General features: G+C 44.2%; 1 protein-coding gene across 3 annotated transcripts in view; it reads left to right on the top strand.

The window, feature by feature from the left end:
* ACOX1 (acyl-CoA oxidase 1) overlaps positions 1-13,178 on the top strand; it is a 30,750-nt gene extending 17,572 nt beyond the window's left edge. For all 3 annotated transcript variants that reach the window (XM_007072546.4, XM_027834690.3, XM_043528443.1), the window contains 11 exons: positions 1,778-1,885; positions 2,460-2,579; positions 3,206-3,321; positions 5,451-5,620; positions 6,644-6,806; positions 7,604-7,794; positions 8,084-8,263; positions 9,010-9,115; positions 9,237-9,380; positions 10,446-10,652; positions 11,397-13,178. In XM_007072546.4, coding sequence (XP_007072608.2) covers positions 1,778-1,885; positions 2,460-2,579; positions 3,206-3,321; positions 5,451-5,620; positions 6,644-6,806; positions 7,604-7,794; positions 8,084-8,263; positions 9,010-9,115; positions 9,237-9,380; positions 10,446-10,652; positions 11,397-11,447 — 1,556 coding nt within the window. In that variant the 3' untranslated portion in view covers positions 11,448-13,178. The remainder of the gene's footprint in view (positions 1-1,777; positions 1,886-2,459; positions 2,580-3,205; positions 3,322-5,450; positions 5,621-6,643; positions 6,807-7,603; positions 7,795-8,083; positions 8,264-9,009; positions 9,116-9,236; positions 9,381-10,445; positions 10,653-11,396) is intronic.
* The last annotated feature ends 524 nt before the right edge of the window (positions 13,179-13,702 follow it).

The following is a 13,702-nucleotide window of genomic DNA, read 5'->3' as shown; positions in this document are numbered from 1 at the left end:
TTCACATGTATATGCATAGTACCACTCTGTTTAATGTTTGATCTCTAAGAGTTTCTGATGTGTCCATCACTGTGGTATCTGGGTGTATTTGATATTCAGTTGTCACTCAGGGAGACTGTGATTAATGAAAATAGTCTGTTTATATGGATGTGTTGATAAGAGCATATTGCAGCTTCTAGACCCACGTGAATTTCCAGAATGACTTCTGCCTCTTCCTGATCAGTTTGGTTGCTCTACTTGGCATTCAGCTGGAAGGCAGGAGTGCAGACCTTTACAGAGCCTGAAAGAGAGAATTTTCATTTGGGGCTGACCATAGTTTGGAGATCACCTGCGTAAGCCCAGTATCTGCACCCACATTTCTCTTTTAAGTTCCCTCTTTTTCTTCCTACCGTGGCATGTTCTTTTCATCATCAAGAATTGAATGTTTTTTTCTCCTTTGTCCATCCACTTCTCGCTCAGTTAGTTTTACAGGTGCCTTTCCTCTGCTTACAGGCTTAGGGAGAGGTGATGGATACTCAATGTTTTCTCATCATTTTTTTTTTTCCCCCAACCAAACTTTAATGTCCCTGGCAATGACCTAGTTTCCTAGCCCTAGGCACAAGTGAGCATTTGCTGAAGTCTTGCAAGATCAGTGGGGACCATGTGTATGTGTCACACAACTTCACAACACGTGAGCACGTTCTACCTGGGAGACGTTTGTTTTTGAAACTTGTCAGTAGGAAAATGTTTTGAATAGTGAGCTTGGATCTATCCTTCACCGACAGTGAGACAGACATCAAGTGACAATGAAGACTGACTTGCAGATATTTTAGTAGTAAAAGCACAGTCATTTGAAATGAGAGGCGTATGTACAATCAGGTTTGAAGCTTATGATGGTCGGGGTGGCCTGGCAATTCAGTAAGGGAGTATTAAGTTGTCTATGGAGACACCAGAGTTAGAACTACAAACTTTGGAAATTAGTGCATGGACACATCATGGTAGGGTCAGGCCTCTTGATGAAATACGCATGTAGTGTCAATGGTTCTGTAATGGTCTGCCACTCTGGAGCATCAAGTCAGTCCCACGACTGGTCATCTACATCTGGAGTTAAATTGACTGGACACCAGTGCAGGGAATATCATCTGGCAGATATAGCTGCCTTCAGTTTGCGTGAAGTGAGGACTTGGGACTAGGGGAGTGGAAGCAGTTAATGGAACTGTTACCTTCAGCCTATTGTAGGTGCCCGAAAAATCTTCAGTAATCTAGCGTATATGTGCTCTTGTATTCTCACGTGGATTTGGGAGAAACTGCTCTATCAGATGAGTGGGATACAAGCCCATTGGAGAGGGAATAATGATGGTAGCACTTCTGAGACCATGTTTTGTTAAATGCATGTGACTTTGTTTTGCAACTAATCAGATTCCAGTGTCAGTGTAATCAGGGTAAGATATGACATTGTAGATCATTTCTTGATCATATGCTTCTTGATGCAAAACAAGCAAAGTGTCAAGGTGGAGGTGCTTGAAAACTAAAGGGCCTAATTTTGGAACAACCTGGATACTGGCACTTGTATCATTTGAAATAATTTTACATTTCTGGCTTGGTGCCCAGGCAGTCAGATTAATAACTCCCATACTTCTAAAATGCCATGCTCTTAAGTGTACACTGTGGTGCGCCCTCTCTACCTTTTGGGTTATATCGTTTGCTGCATCACTGCTGGAGTTCAGCAATTCATTGTTCAGTTCTGTTTCTGTTGTCATCTGTGACTGTTAAAATATAATGTGCTAACTACCCATAGGAACTCATCTTCGAGGCTTGGAAACCACTGCCACCTATGACCCCACAACCCAGGAATTCATTCTCAACAGCCCCACTGTGACTTCCATTAAGTGGTGGCCAGGTGGACGTAAGTGAATCACTGTGTATTTGAACTTGGAAGCTAAAGGAGGCACTCTCCTGTCTGTAGGAGGTGGTTATTCATATCCATGTTAGGACTGCTGCATCTGGAAGGTAGTGACTGGAAATTGGTACAGAAGGAAGTAGCGTGTAGAGCTAAATCATTCTTCAGCCAAGTAGGAAACTTATCAAAGTTCAGCTGTAATCTTGGATCATCAAATTTCTTTGGGCATTTTTTTGAGTTGTTACACAACATGAGTTTAGTATGACTTTAATCTGAAGTTTTATCCCCTGTGTATTTGAAGCCTCTCCTTCATTTCTGATGTAGGCAGAGCCCCTTTGACTTCAGTAGGAGTCTTGCTAAGGAATTGTTTAGTACTGAATGTGATTCTTGAGACAGTCATGAAGCTGCTTCACACACAACATAAGTGACTTTAATGAGAGTTCCATTTGTGAGCCAGCTATGGGATCAGACCCTTAATTAGCATTGAAGAGCTAATATATAGTAGAGCTCGTCAAATCTCACATGGTGTTTTATCGAAGAGAGAGTATTAAAATGATATTTTTTTTCTCTGCTCTTGCAGTTGGAAAGACCTCAAACCATGCCATAGTTCTGGCTCAGCTCTATACCCAGGGCCAATGCAAAGGGCTGCATGCCTTCATTGTACCCATACGGCAGCTGGGCACCCATGAGCCCTTGCCAGGTAAGAGTCTACATTGGGGTTTAGCACTGTTGGGAAACAAAGGGTCAACACATTGTCAGGCCATATAGCTTTGCAAGGATTGTTAACATACATGGCTTATTTTTCAGACTGAACTCAGATAGGAAGTGCATTTCAGAACTATAACACTTCAACACAAGTGTGTGGATAGATCTTGTGTGGCTCTAGAAGCCTGAGGGCTCTTACCTTATGACTTAAAATGACATGGCCAATCTAGTGGTTTAGTGGTAACCGAAAGTGGAGGTTAGTTTGGGATATGACCATGTTGCTGTACTCCCAAGCTGGAAGTGCTGTAGAGACCACATGCTCCTCTCCCCAAGAGAGAAGGAAGTCCTTGCATCGTTCTCTAGCCAGGAGTGGCACTGACAAATTTTGGAGAGCGTTCCCCCAATCCCTGTATTATAGAATGGGATGTGGAATATGAAGATCCTTGTGGGTTTTCATCCACACTCTTGCAATAAGAGGACAGGATAATGTTACGTCTGCTTATCTGCTGCCATTCATATCAGAATGCCAAGAGCTCCCAGAAATCTAGACAGCCTGCTTATTGAAGGGTTAGGTCTTTCACCTGTTGTTAATTCTGACTCCTTCCCACTGTTCTATGGCAGGTATTACTGTGGGTGACATCGGGCCAAAATTTGGTTATGATGAAATGGATAATGGCTACTTAAAAATGGACAAGTTCCGCATTCCCCGGGAGAACATGCTGATGAAGTACGCCAAGGTAAAGGAGTGAGCTCTGGAGCCAGTCATTAACAGCTCTTTTGTAGTGAGCTGGCACAGAGTTTTCAACATACTTTAACGCTTCCCTCTCTGGGTTAAATCTGTCCCCATTGCTTACCAGTGGGTTCTCTGTGGAATCATCTGACCATGAGGATCCCCTTATTTTTCGTTTTCCACCCTGAAAATCCTACATCACAGCTATCATTTTTGCTGTCTAGAGAAGCAAACTTGCCTCCTTTAGGACCCTGTCAAAGTCAACCCTTAACTGGCCAGAGGGGTTGCTACTGAGCTATGCATGGAAGAAATGATACTCTTGTATTGTCCTAGGATCTCCACAGGCCTTCCAGCCCTCTATTATAAAGCCAGGAGCAAGAAGGGTTTGTTTCTTAATCTCCAGAACTTCCTCCAACTCTGACTAAATGGATCTTATTACTAAGGCTATGTTTTAATCACGGGTATTTTTAGTAAAAGGCATGAACAGGTCACAGTCAGTAAACAAAAATTCACATGACCTGTCCATAACTTTTACTCTATACCCCTGACTAAAACTTGGGTGGGGGGACAGGGATGGCCTGTGCGGGGTGGGGTTGGGGGCACAGGGGCAGGCTCCCTACCCAGCACCTGAGAAGCGGCGACCCCAGCTCCTAGCTCAGGGATCTCAAACTGAAATCACCATGAGGGCCACATGAGGACTAGTACATTGGCCTGAGGGCCGCATCACTCAAACCTTCCATGAGGCCCCGCCTCTGCCCCACCTCTTCCCACCCTTCCCTTCCCCAAATCCCCGCCCTGGCCCCACCTCTTCTCCGCCTCCTCTCCTGAGTGCGCCATGTCCCTGCTTCTCCCATCTCCCTCCTGGAAAGTGCTAAGCACCACCAAACAGCTGTTTGGCGGCGGGAAAGGACTGGGAGGTAGGGGAAGACTGCTCCAGCGGCAACCGGTGCAACTGGCCCAGGGGTTGCCCGAGCTGCTCAGGCGGCTCCTGGGCCAGCCGCACCCGGCTGCTGCAGAAGTCACGGAGGTCATGGAAAGTCATGGAATCCGTGACCTCCATGACAAACACGGAGCCTTACTTATTGCTAAGGTGTAACTGTCAGTTGATCCCTGTGCAACTCTTTGTTTCAAATAACCCCCTTCACTTCACATCCCATGGTTCCCATGAGCAAGTTCAGTATATTTCGTTTCTGTAGCTGCTCTTAATCCCAAATCACTCTGAACTATTCACAGTCACTTTGCACAACAGGGGTGGATGTGGCAGCCGTTTAACACACACCACTGCCACCATACAATAAGCTTGCTTAGGAAGTGAGGAAGAATACTGCATCCATCAGAAACTAAAGCAGGAATTTAGAGGCAGAATGGAATTATCCAAATTGGAATATGACCAGCTATGGCCATTAACAGCTCTTCCATAGGAAAAGTGCATGAGATCTTTAATGACCATTTTAGGACTCATCCAAAAGGCAACTCCTCAGGCAAGCACCCTGTGACTGCAATTAATTACTGACTCAGAGGGAAGAGTGCCATCCACTGAATTATTAGCACTTCCTGTAGAGCCTTGGGTTTATCTTTAGGAGTTTCTCATGCAAGTATTGCTAAGGAGTAGATGACCTCTTTAGGTCCCTTCAATCCCACTTTTCTATGATTCTAAGACCTGTGCCTTATTACATGTGACTTAATGTGGTTAGAGTCCAATCTGATATAGCTGAAGACCATCGAATTATTGCTTGCACAGGACTCTCTAGAATAGTAACTCTGCTCTCCATGATGCACTGAGAAAAATGTCAAAACATTTAGAACAGTAGACATAAGTTTGATCACTTTTACGAGAACATCTGTTGGTTTGCCTTTTTCTTGAATGTGCAAGGAACTTGAGATAAATATGTCACTGTCTCTGCAGCCCTCATCCTTTTGCTTGCAGCTACTACAGTGAGAACCACGCTAAAACTCTTCAAGTGAGGTAGGGGACATTACACTTGTGACATGGTGTTCTTTGACAAAGGCTTGTGAAGGGTAGATGCCACTTGGTAAGTGTGCTCATGTACATTCTGTTCCACAGCAAGGTGGCAGCTGCTGCTGGAATTTAGAAGGCAGGAAACCCCTTGGGTCACCATCCTGTCTTTCTGTTAGGTTGAACCAGATGGCACATACGTGAAACCACTCAGTGACAAGCTGACTTATGGGACCATGGTGTTCATCCGATCCCTCATTGTGGGGGATTCTGCTCGCTCATTGTCCAGGGCTTGTACCATTGCCATCCGCTACAGTTCAGTGAGGCACCAGTCTGAGCTAAAGCCAGGGTAAGTGTAGTGGCTGCAGTGAAATGAAGGGCCTGCCTGTGTCATGAGGTGAAATGCCAAAAATAAATGGATGTTAGACAAAAGGCAAGCATTTTGGGGAGGGCTGGGGATGCAGATTGTGGATGATGCAGTTTACTGTGGCAATTGAAAGAGAAGTACAGATGCCTCCTCACTCCTAGCTGGAGCTGACTGAAATGCAGGATTTCCGGTTTGCAGAAAACTTTGTGGTTTGTAAATGTGATGTCATTCCAAATGGGAATGAAATTAAATGTATTTGAAATTTTCATGAACCCAAAATTCTGGGGGGGTGAAAATTCTCATACAATGCGTGGTGTTTCCAAAAAGAAATCTACTCCAGGGACCTGGACAGCTGCTGAGTGAAATTGACCTCCTTGTCTTTTTCACCCCTGTTATTAATGGTTAAAATGAAATAATTAATCTGCAGCTGTCTAGGCCTCACCCCACACTTGACTGGCATTGCAGGGAGCCAGCAGGAATCCCTGGGTGTCCCCACATACTGGCTGCTGGAGGAGGTGACTGCAGGGCTGGGAGTGGAGCTGGTTGAAGGTTTTTCAGCAGAAAATCAAAGTGACAGTTCTATGGCTCCTTGCGTTTAATGCTCTTGTCAATTCCACTTTCCTGGAGGACTGCCAAGGCAGAGAAGGCCCCATGATGCCCTGCCTCCAAATCTCTGGGAGCCACTGAGGCAGAGAAACCCACCATTCCAGAGCTTCCAGATTACTTGTTGTGGGAAACACGAGTCTGAAAGCTCTGGCTCTAATAGAGTCTTGAGTCTTGACTCTGCAGCAACCAACCTGGAAGCCCTGAGAACTCTGCCTTGAACTGGGACTGTCAGGACTTCCAAGCTCCCTGGCACAGAGCCAGGGTCTGCAGCTCTGGGGCACTAGAATTTACAACCCTCATTATGGACTCAAGTATGTGTAGGTAAGCTCTTACTGTTACACAGGATGTCTGCAGAAACTTGGCAGCAGTCACAGTAATGACTCTCATGTATTGCTATAGGGAACCGGAGCCCCAGATCTTGGACTATCAAACCCAACAATACAAACTCTTTCCTCTCCTGGCAACTGCCTTTGCCTTTCACTTTGTTGGAGCCTACATGAAAAAGACCTATCAGCGCATCACTGGTGACATCAACCAGGGAGACCTGAGCGAGCTGCCAGAGGTAATTATCCTGTCTGAAAACTGGAGGGTGATTCTGATACTTTATGTAAAAGCTGCTGTGGCCTGTGAGCTAATGGTCCCCAGTCCTCTTGGGCAAGCAATAGAGGCTTTGAGATTTTCAAATCCAGAGGTTCTAGATTCAATCCCTGCTGATAATTCACCCAGAGGCCTCATTCCATTTGCATCTATATACTATACTGCATCTTTAAAAAATGTGAGTTAGTGACTCACCCAAGATCACCCAGAATGAGGCTTTGCTGAGCTGGGAATGGAACCCAGCAGTCTTGACTTCAAGTCCTCTATTGTAGCCACTGGACCATGCTTCCAATGAACCAGGGAAGAATTGCTGTTAATCAAAGATATTGGCAGAACTAAGAACTTTGTGGGAGTGGGGTTGTAAGGTGCAATCACTTAGTGGGTGGCCGAAGGAATACGGTGAAATGACAATATGCAGTGGAAACCCATCTTTGTCTTGTAGACTAGACAAAGCATTGGAGTATACACTGTAAAGAATATGGCATAGGTAGAGAGAAATGAGCTGTATGACCTAATAAGTATTTTCTAGCACTAACTTCTGATATTATAACTGAGGTCAACAAAAGGTAAAGATTGAATAACACTATGAGAAGCAGCAGGTAGATGGTGCTGATTGTACAGTATAATTATTCTGTTGGCTGCCACTGAAGCCCATCATGCTTGTGAGCTAATAGTGGAAATGCAAACTGGGCGGCATCTGTGGTAAAGCAGTGACCTAATGGAATAGACTTGGCAGCTACCAGTTCTGCTTTTCTCCCTTAGCTCCACGCGTTGTCTGCAGGGCTAAAGGCATTCACTTCATGGACAGCCAACGCTGGCATTGAAGAATGTCGAATGGCATGTGGTGGGCATGGCTACTCTCGTTGCAGTGGCCTTCCTGATATCTATGTTAATTTCACCCCATCCTGCACCTACGAGGGAGAAAACACTGTCATGATGTTGCAGACTGCTAGGTGAGGTGACTTCTTTCAAGAGATCTCCCTACTTAGTCGTTAGTTGCCTGGAGAGATGGTCAGAAGGGCACACAGACCACCTGTCCACTACCACCTAACTTGCAATATTCCCTCTCTTGGATCTATATATTTCTGTCCCCTTCTCTGGCTTCTGCTATAACTGCAAGTATATGCAACTCCTATATATTGGCTAGTAGTTCTACAGACTAAACCCAAAAGTTAATCTGTCTACTCTGTATCCAAATGAATGGGGCAATGCAATCTTTCTTTTTTTTTTTTTTTTATTCAGGTTCCTGATCAAAAGTTACACCCAGGTTAGTTCAGGTCACCTGGTTAGTGGCATGGTGTCTTACCTTAACGACCTCTCAGGGCAACACATCCAGCCACAGCAGGTGGCTGCTAGGTCTACAACGGTACACATCAATGATCCAGCCAGCTTGATGGAGGTGTATAAACTGCGGGCATCAAGGTGAGTTCACACGTAATGCAAAGAACTATGCATTACTAAAATGCTGTAGAGTGTTTATGTTGGTGAGAAATGTGATAGCGCTAAGCTATTCTGTTAGTGCAGCAGCATGCAACGTATGGTCTGCAGACCACATCTGTCCAAGTGAAATATCTTGTAATCTTCAAGAAGTGATGCTTTCTGCTAGGTGTAACCTAATCCCAGGTACTTAAAGTTTCAAAAAACTCTTGACCATCTAAATTCAACACAATTTAAGCACTTGAGCTCCCTGTGCAGCTGGTTTGAGGGTTTTTTGGTGTAAATTCAAACTTGCAGATGCCAAAATTAATCAAACTGCAGTTACCTTCCTGGAGAGGTTAAAATAGTGGTGACTACAGACCTGGTGCAGAGGAGAGTCAATATAAAGCCCTACATCTGGGGAGGGGAAAAATAAATAGCACAGGTACTAAATGGGGACATGAGGCTGCTTGAGTATTTCCATCTCATTAAAATGAGGTTTATTTTTATCCTGTTTCCTTAAAGCTGTCCTAATACTACTCTGATGTAGCCATGCCATCCTAGTTGCACGAATGAACATGTGGGTTCTGGAACAGCAAATGTTGGGATGGGGTGAGAATTGAGCTCCTTAGTGCCTAATGCATCAGTAAGACATCAGCCAGTTTCTGTGAATTTTCTGTAGTTGGTATGAGGTCACTTTGCAGACTCTGTTTCTCTTCACCCACCCTCCCCACACACCTTGTGTAAAACAGACTTGTTGAAGCAGCAGCAAAGAACTTGAAAGCTGAGCTGAACCGCAGGAAGAGCCAGGAAGATGCCTGGAACCGAACCTCTGTTGACCTGGTGCGAGCATCTGAGGTCAGTAATGTCACTAAATAAGCATATTTTAGAAGCATCTCAACTCTACATTCTCCTGTCTTCGGCTTCTGACCTTGAATTCCCTACTGTTGGGGTTGTTTTTTTTATACCACTTTTGCAGGCACACTGTCACTATGTGGTGGTGAAGCTTTTCACAGCACAGCTCTCAGGAATTAATGATGCAGCTGTCCATGCTGTGATGAACAATCTGTGTCTCCTGTATGCACTCTATGGAATCAGTAAGCACACAGGGGATTTTCTGCAGGTCAGTATCACAGTTTAGTATCGGTGCTCAGACCAAGTGTAAGTAGTCTCTTGGTCTATTAAAGGCTATGATTAAGTGTCTTGATGTGTTTGGTCTTTTGGCCCCGAGATGAAAGCCTTGTCTGTGTCTCTTGGACACAGAAGTGCAAACTTTATCTTTTAAGTTATATCTGTTCTTATCAGTTTAATATCCCAGATCTCAAGGGCCACAGTGCTCTGGTCTGAAGTTACCATGAAATGGAAGACAACTGCCATTGCCTGGAGTGTTCAGGCTTGTGAGCTCCAGGGGTAAGCCTGGCATAAGGCAGAACTATTTCAGAGGAGGCGCTAGAATTAGCTTCCTTTTGCAGCCCTCCAAAGGCAGAGTTGGATGGCCATTAGGATATGGTCAAAGATTCATCTCTTTAGACCGGCTTCTTGTTTTCGGGTCAGTGACTGGTAGGTTGCATAGTATCAAGCAGGGAGATAATATGAGATGGATATCATGCACATGTGATGATGCCAGTAATTGTTTACACACCCCAGCATGGGCGGTACCTATTTGTAAATAAGCACAGAAGAAAAGGGCCTGGCCTTCAAAACCTTTCATCTAGATCAGTCTCCTGTCTGAGTATCCAAGTGGTCTGATCCAAGCTACTTCTCTCTCTCTCAACTCCTATGGTGCTGGAGCATACTTGTACAAACAGTGGTGTTTGTAAGTTCATGCTGACATAAGTGTGGTCTCTCATTGCCGCTTCCTCCATTTACAAAACAGAGTTATGAAAACAGGAAGGATTTAATATAATGCAGGTGCTAAGAGAACTTCTGATTTTGGGGGTTAAAATACAGGCATTTTCATTCTTTGGAGTCCCCTCACTAAGCGGAAATAGGCTGAAGGGATGGTCGTCTTCCTCCTGTCTAGAAGACCAATGCAATTACTTAGCATTTTACTATCTCTAATATTTTGACATACTGGCCTTCCCTGTAGGGGAGAGTTGACCTGCAGTCTAGTCTCTCACAAAGAACCATGAGAGTTTATGCGTGTAATTAGATTCTGTTCTGATAAGTTTCTTGGCTTTTGTCCCAGGCGGGCATTTTGACAGATGCACAGGTTACTCAGGTGTACCAGCGTGTGAAGGAGCTTCTGGCTGCAATCCGTCCCAATGCTGTAGCACTAGTTGATGCCTTTGATTTTCATGATGATCACCTTGGATCTGTGCTTGGCCGGTATGATGGCAACATCTACGAGAATATGTTTGAATGGGCAAAGAAATCCCCACTAAACAAAACAGAGGTAAGGATGAACCCTTATTTCTCCCTCCTAGTTCCTACTCTACTTGTCATGGAGCCAAATGATTCAGCCCAAAGCAACTGCAGCTACAAAAGCCCTGCTGGAAGATTCTGCAAAAAACAAATGCCTTTACAAAGTGTGACTATTTTTAATGAGGAAAGAAACTGACAGTTGCCCTCTAGGTTTCTGAGAATATCTGCTGCATTTCTGAATCCGTTTATAGCTGCTGTAGTCAAAAACCAGAGACCTATCCAGTAAGGTGCCAGGGACAGTTCTCCATCTTGGAAAACAGGATTGAATACAATACCCTGCCAATATACTGTAGCTTTCTTTTGCCTTGTTTAGGTCCATAGTTGATTAGGTATCTTGAACCTGAGGCTAAGCCAGACTTGTAAACACTGCTAGGAATCCCAACAGGGTCAATCAGCCCTTTGTTCTCTCAGGATCAACTGGGAACATGCAGTTTCCTGTGGGAATTCAATGTTTTTTAAACAGACTTGTCCACTCTCCATAGACATTAAAGATTCCAGTGCCCTTCTTGTGAGGAATAGTTGGGGAAGGCAGTTTGTTCCTGTATTCTGGCCAGATTTCCCCCTTTTTGACTGCTACCAGCATACTGCAGAGGTGGCTGTTTAACTGGTTCTCTATTTGTATAGATACATTTTGATCCTGCAGGAAATGTGTTTAAAAATAAAAACATAACAAGAAAATTATTTTTATCTAATTTCCCTTTTTTCCCCCCTACAGGTTCATGAGTCTTTCCAGAAGCATCTGAAGCCAATGCAAGCCAAGCTGTGAAAATGTTTTTTAAAAACACACTATTGTCCAGCTCTCTAAATTGGATGTCATTGCTTTCCGTCAGGCACCTGAATCAAATCTTTGAAATCCCAATAACTGTAGGGCAGTAAATAATTGTAGCCTCTCTTTCCATTTTTATATATTGACAGGGTGGGATGGGGGAAATTAGAGAAATTGTATAAGAAGGGGTGTGTGTTTTTTTTTTAAAGTGCAATTATAATCCTTGAGAAATGTACCTTTTTAAGCATTGGGGAAAGTTGTACAGATTCATGTAAGGCTTCCATTTGTGAAGCTGCTAACTGCAGAGGTCATTCATCTGGAAAGCATAGTAGGATTTTACTACTAAGTAGTTAACTGCATTCAGGCAATAGCTGCTGACGAACAGCTATGTCTTGTTAAAAACACTTTTAACTCAGCAACACCCTTCTGCCAACATGGTGTACCCCTACGTACACACACAGCTGCTGTCTGAATCCTCCTGCATCTTGCTATGCACAGTGACACCTACATGAACTAGTCAGGATTCAAGGGTTTACACAGGGAGTTGTTGGGTCTTAATCAAAGCTCTGTGATATTCTCCATTTTAATCCATCTCTCTCCCAGTTTCTTACTGCTGTTTCCCTGGGCACAGCACTGTCCTTTCAGCAGGGGTGCCTGAACCTCCTTCCTGGCAGCAGGACCTTCCAGATGCAGTTTGGAATTATATCCCCTTTTTTTCTCTGGAGCTCAGCCTCAATCAAATCATCCACTGAGCTTTCTCCATGGTATTCCATTCCATCCTTTCTTCCTTCAACCTGCAAACACCCTCTTTACACCCCCATATCCCATGTCCATCACTGGCACACTCCCCTCTTTGAGGCTCTCAACTAATAGCAGCTGTGGAGAGAAAACAGCCAGGAGCAAGCTAATGGGAGTTCTGCCATCTTTTTAATCTTTAGCATTTCTACAGTACTTCACATCTGCAAAGCACTTAACAAATACTAATATATAGGTGTGTCAAAAGCCAGATTTGCTGGTGGGAAATTGCAAACCTGACCAGTTGTGCAACTAGTGCTTGCCAGTATTTGAAAGCAAAAGTTGGCTGGATTGGGGTCTTTTACCCCCATTGGTCTTGCTCTGTGATGTACTGTATCCAAACGTGTGTTGCATGGAAACTCTCAACAGTCTCTCCTAGTGCAGTGGTTCTCAAACTTATTTGATCAGGCCCTCCTTTGTGTCTGTAATTGTTTATACGCCCCAGTATATATACCACCAGCCAGCTCTGAAGGCAGAGCAGCGGCTGCTGGCTGGGCACCCAGCTCTGAAGGCAATGGCGTGCCAGCAGCAGCACTGAAGTAAGGGTTGCAATGCCCCAATGAGGTGAGGGTTTGAGCAACGCGGGGAAGGAAAGTCTGAGACCACATGGTGAGGCTCCAGCTGCCCCCTTTATTCCTGCCTCTTGTGTGTGCACAGCCCTTCTGCATGAGCCCTAGCCACCCGGGGCTAACAGCCAGCGCTCTTTTAAAAAAACAAAAACAAAACAAAAAAGCCTTGACAGATTCCTGCGCCTCTCTTGGGAAGCCCACCCCATAGTTTGAGAACTGCTGTCCTGGTGGAACATCTGTCATCTTTTCCCCATTAACTTCCAATGAGCTTTCTCTGAAATGTTTTAAAATGTCCCTTTTAGTACTGAAGTGAGACTTACACAATTTCTTTCTCTATTAACGGATTAAAGACTTAGCTTTTAACTAATCCTCTGTGAAATTTTATCTGTCACTAAAACCAGAAAACGGTTTCTTAAGTTTGTCCTTTTACAGAAATCTTTTTTCCAAAACAAGTGAAGAACAACAACTTTGACTTTAAAGAGCTCCCTTTAGGATAAACCGTAATCCTCTGGGCCCGAGATGGGAGAAGGTGGGTCTCTCAGGTTTTGGCACCCTGTTGTGAAAGTGTCTAGCTTTGGACAACATTTCCACAAAGGCATTTTTGCACTAATCTCTTCAACTAGAAAGGGTAGCTCAGTGTATTAAACCTGGACTGAAATACATAATAAAAAAAAAAAAATCAAAACTTTTTGCTGCTGAACCTTCCAGGTCAAATGTATCTTCTGTGCTGTTCAATATAATAAGTGTGCCCTTGCCTTCCACTTAATTCAGTGGAACACTGTTGACAAGGAGCATTGGAGAATCAGCAGGGGAAGGGTTAAAGATTGATAAAGAGAACATCACTAGCAGAATATATGTACAGACTTAAACTACAGAAACTCATTTTCAAAC

The sequence above is a fragment of the Chelonia mydas genome, chromosome 14 (genome assembly GCF_015237465.2).
Source record: "Chelonia mydas isolate rCheMyd1 chromosome 14, rCheMyd1.pri.v2, whole genome shotgun sequence".
Lineage (NCBI taxonomy): Eukaryota > Metazoa > Chordata > Testudines > Cheloniidae > Chelonia > Chelonia mydas.
The sequence above is the reverse complement of the archived record's forward strand: the minus strand, read 5'-3'. Positions and strand labels throughout refer to the sequence as shown.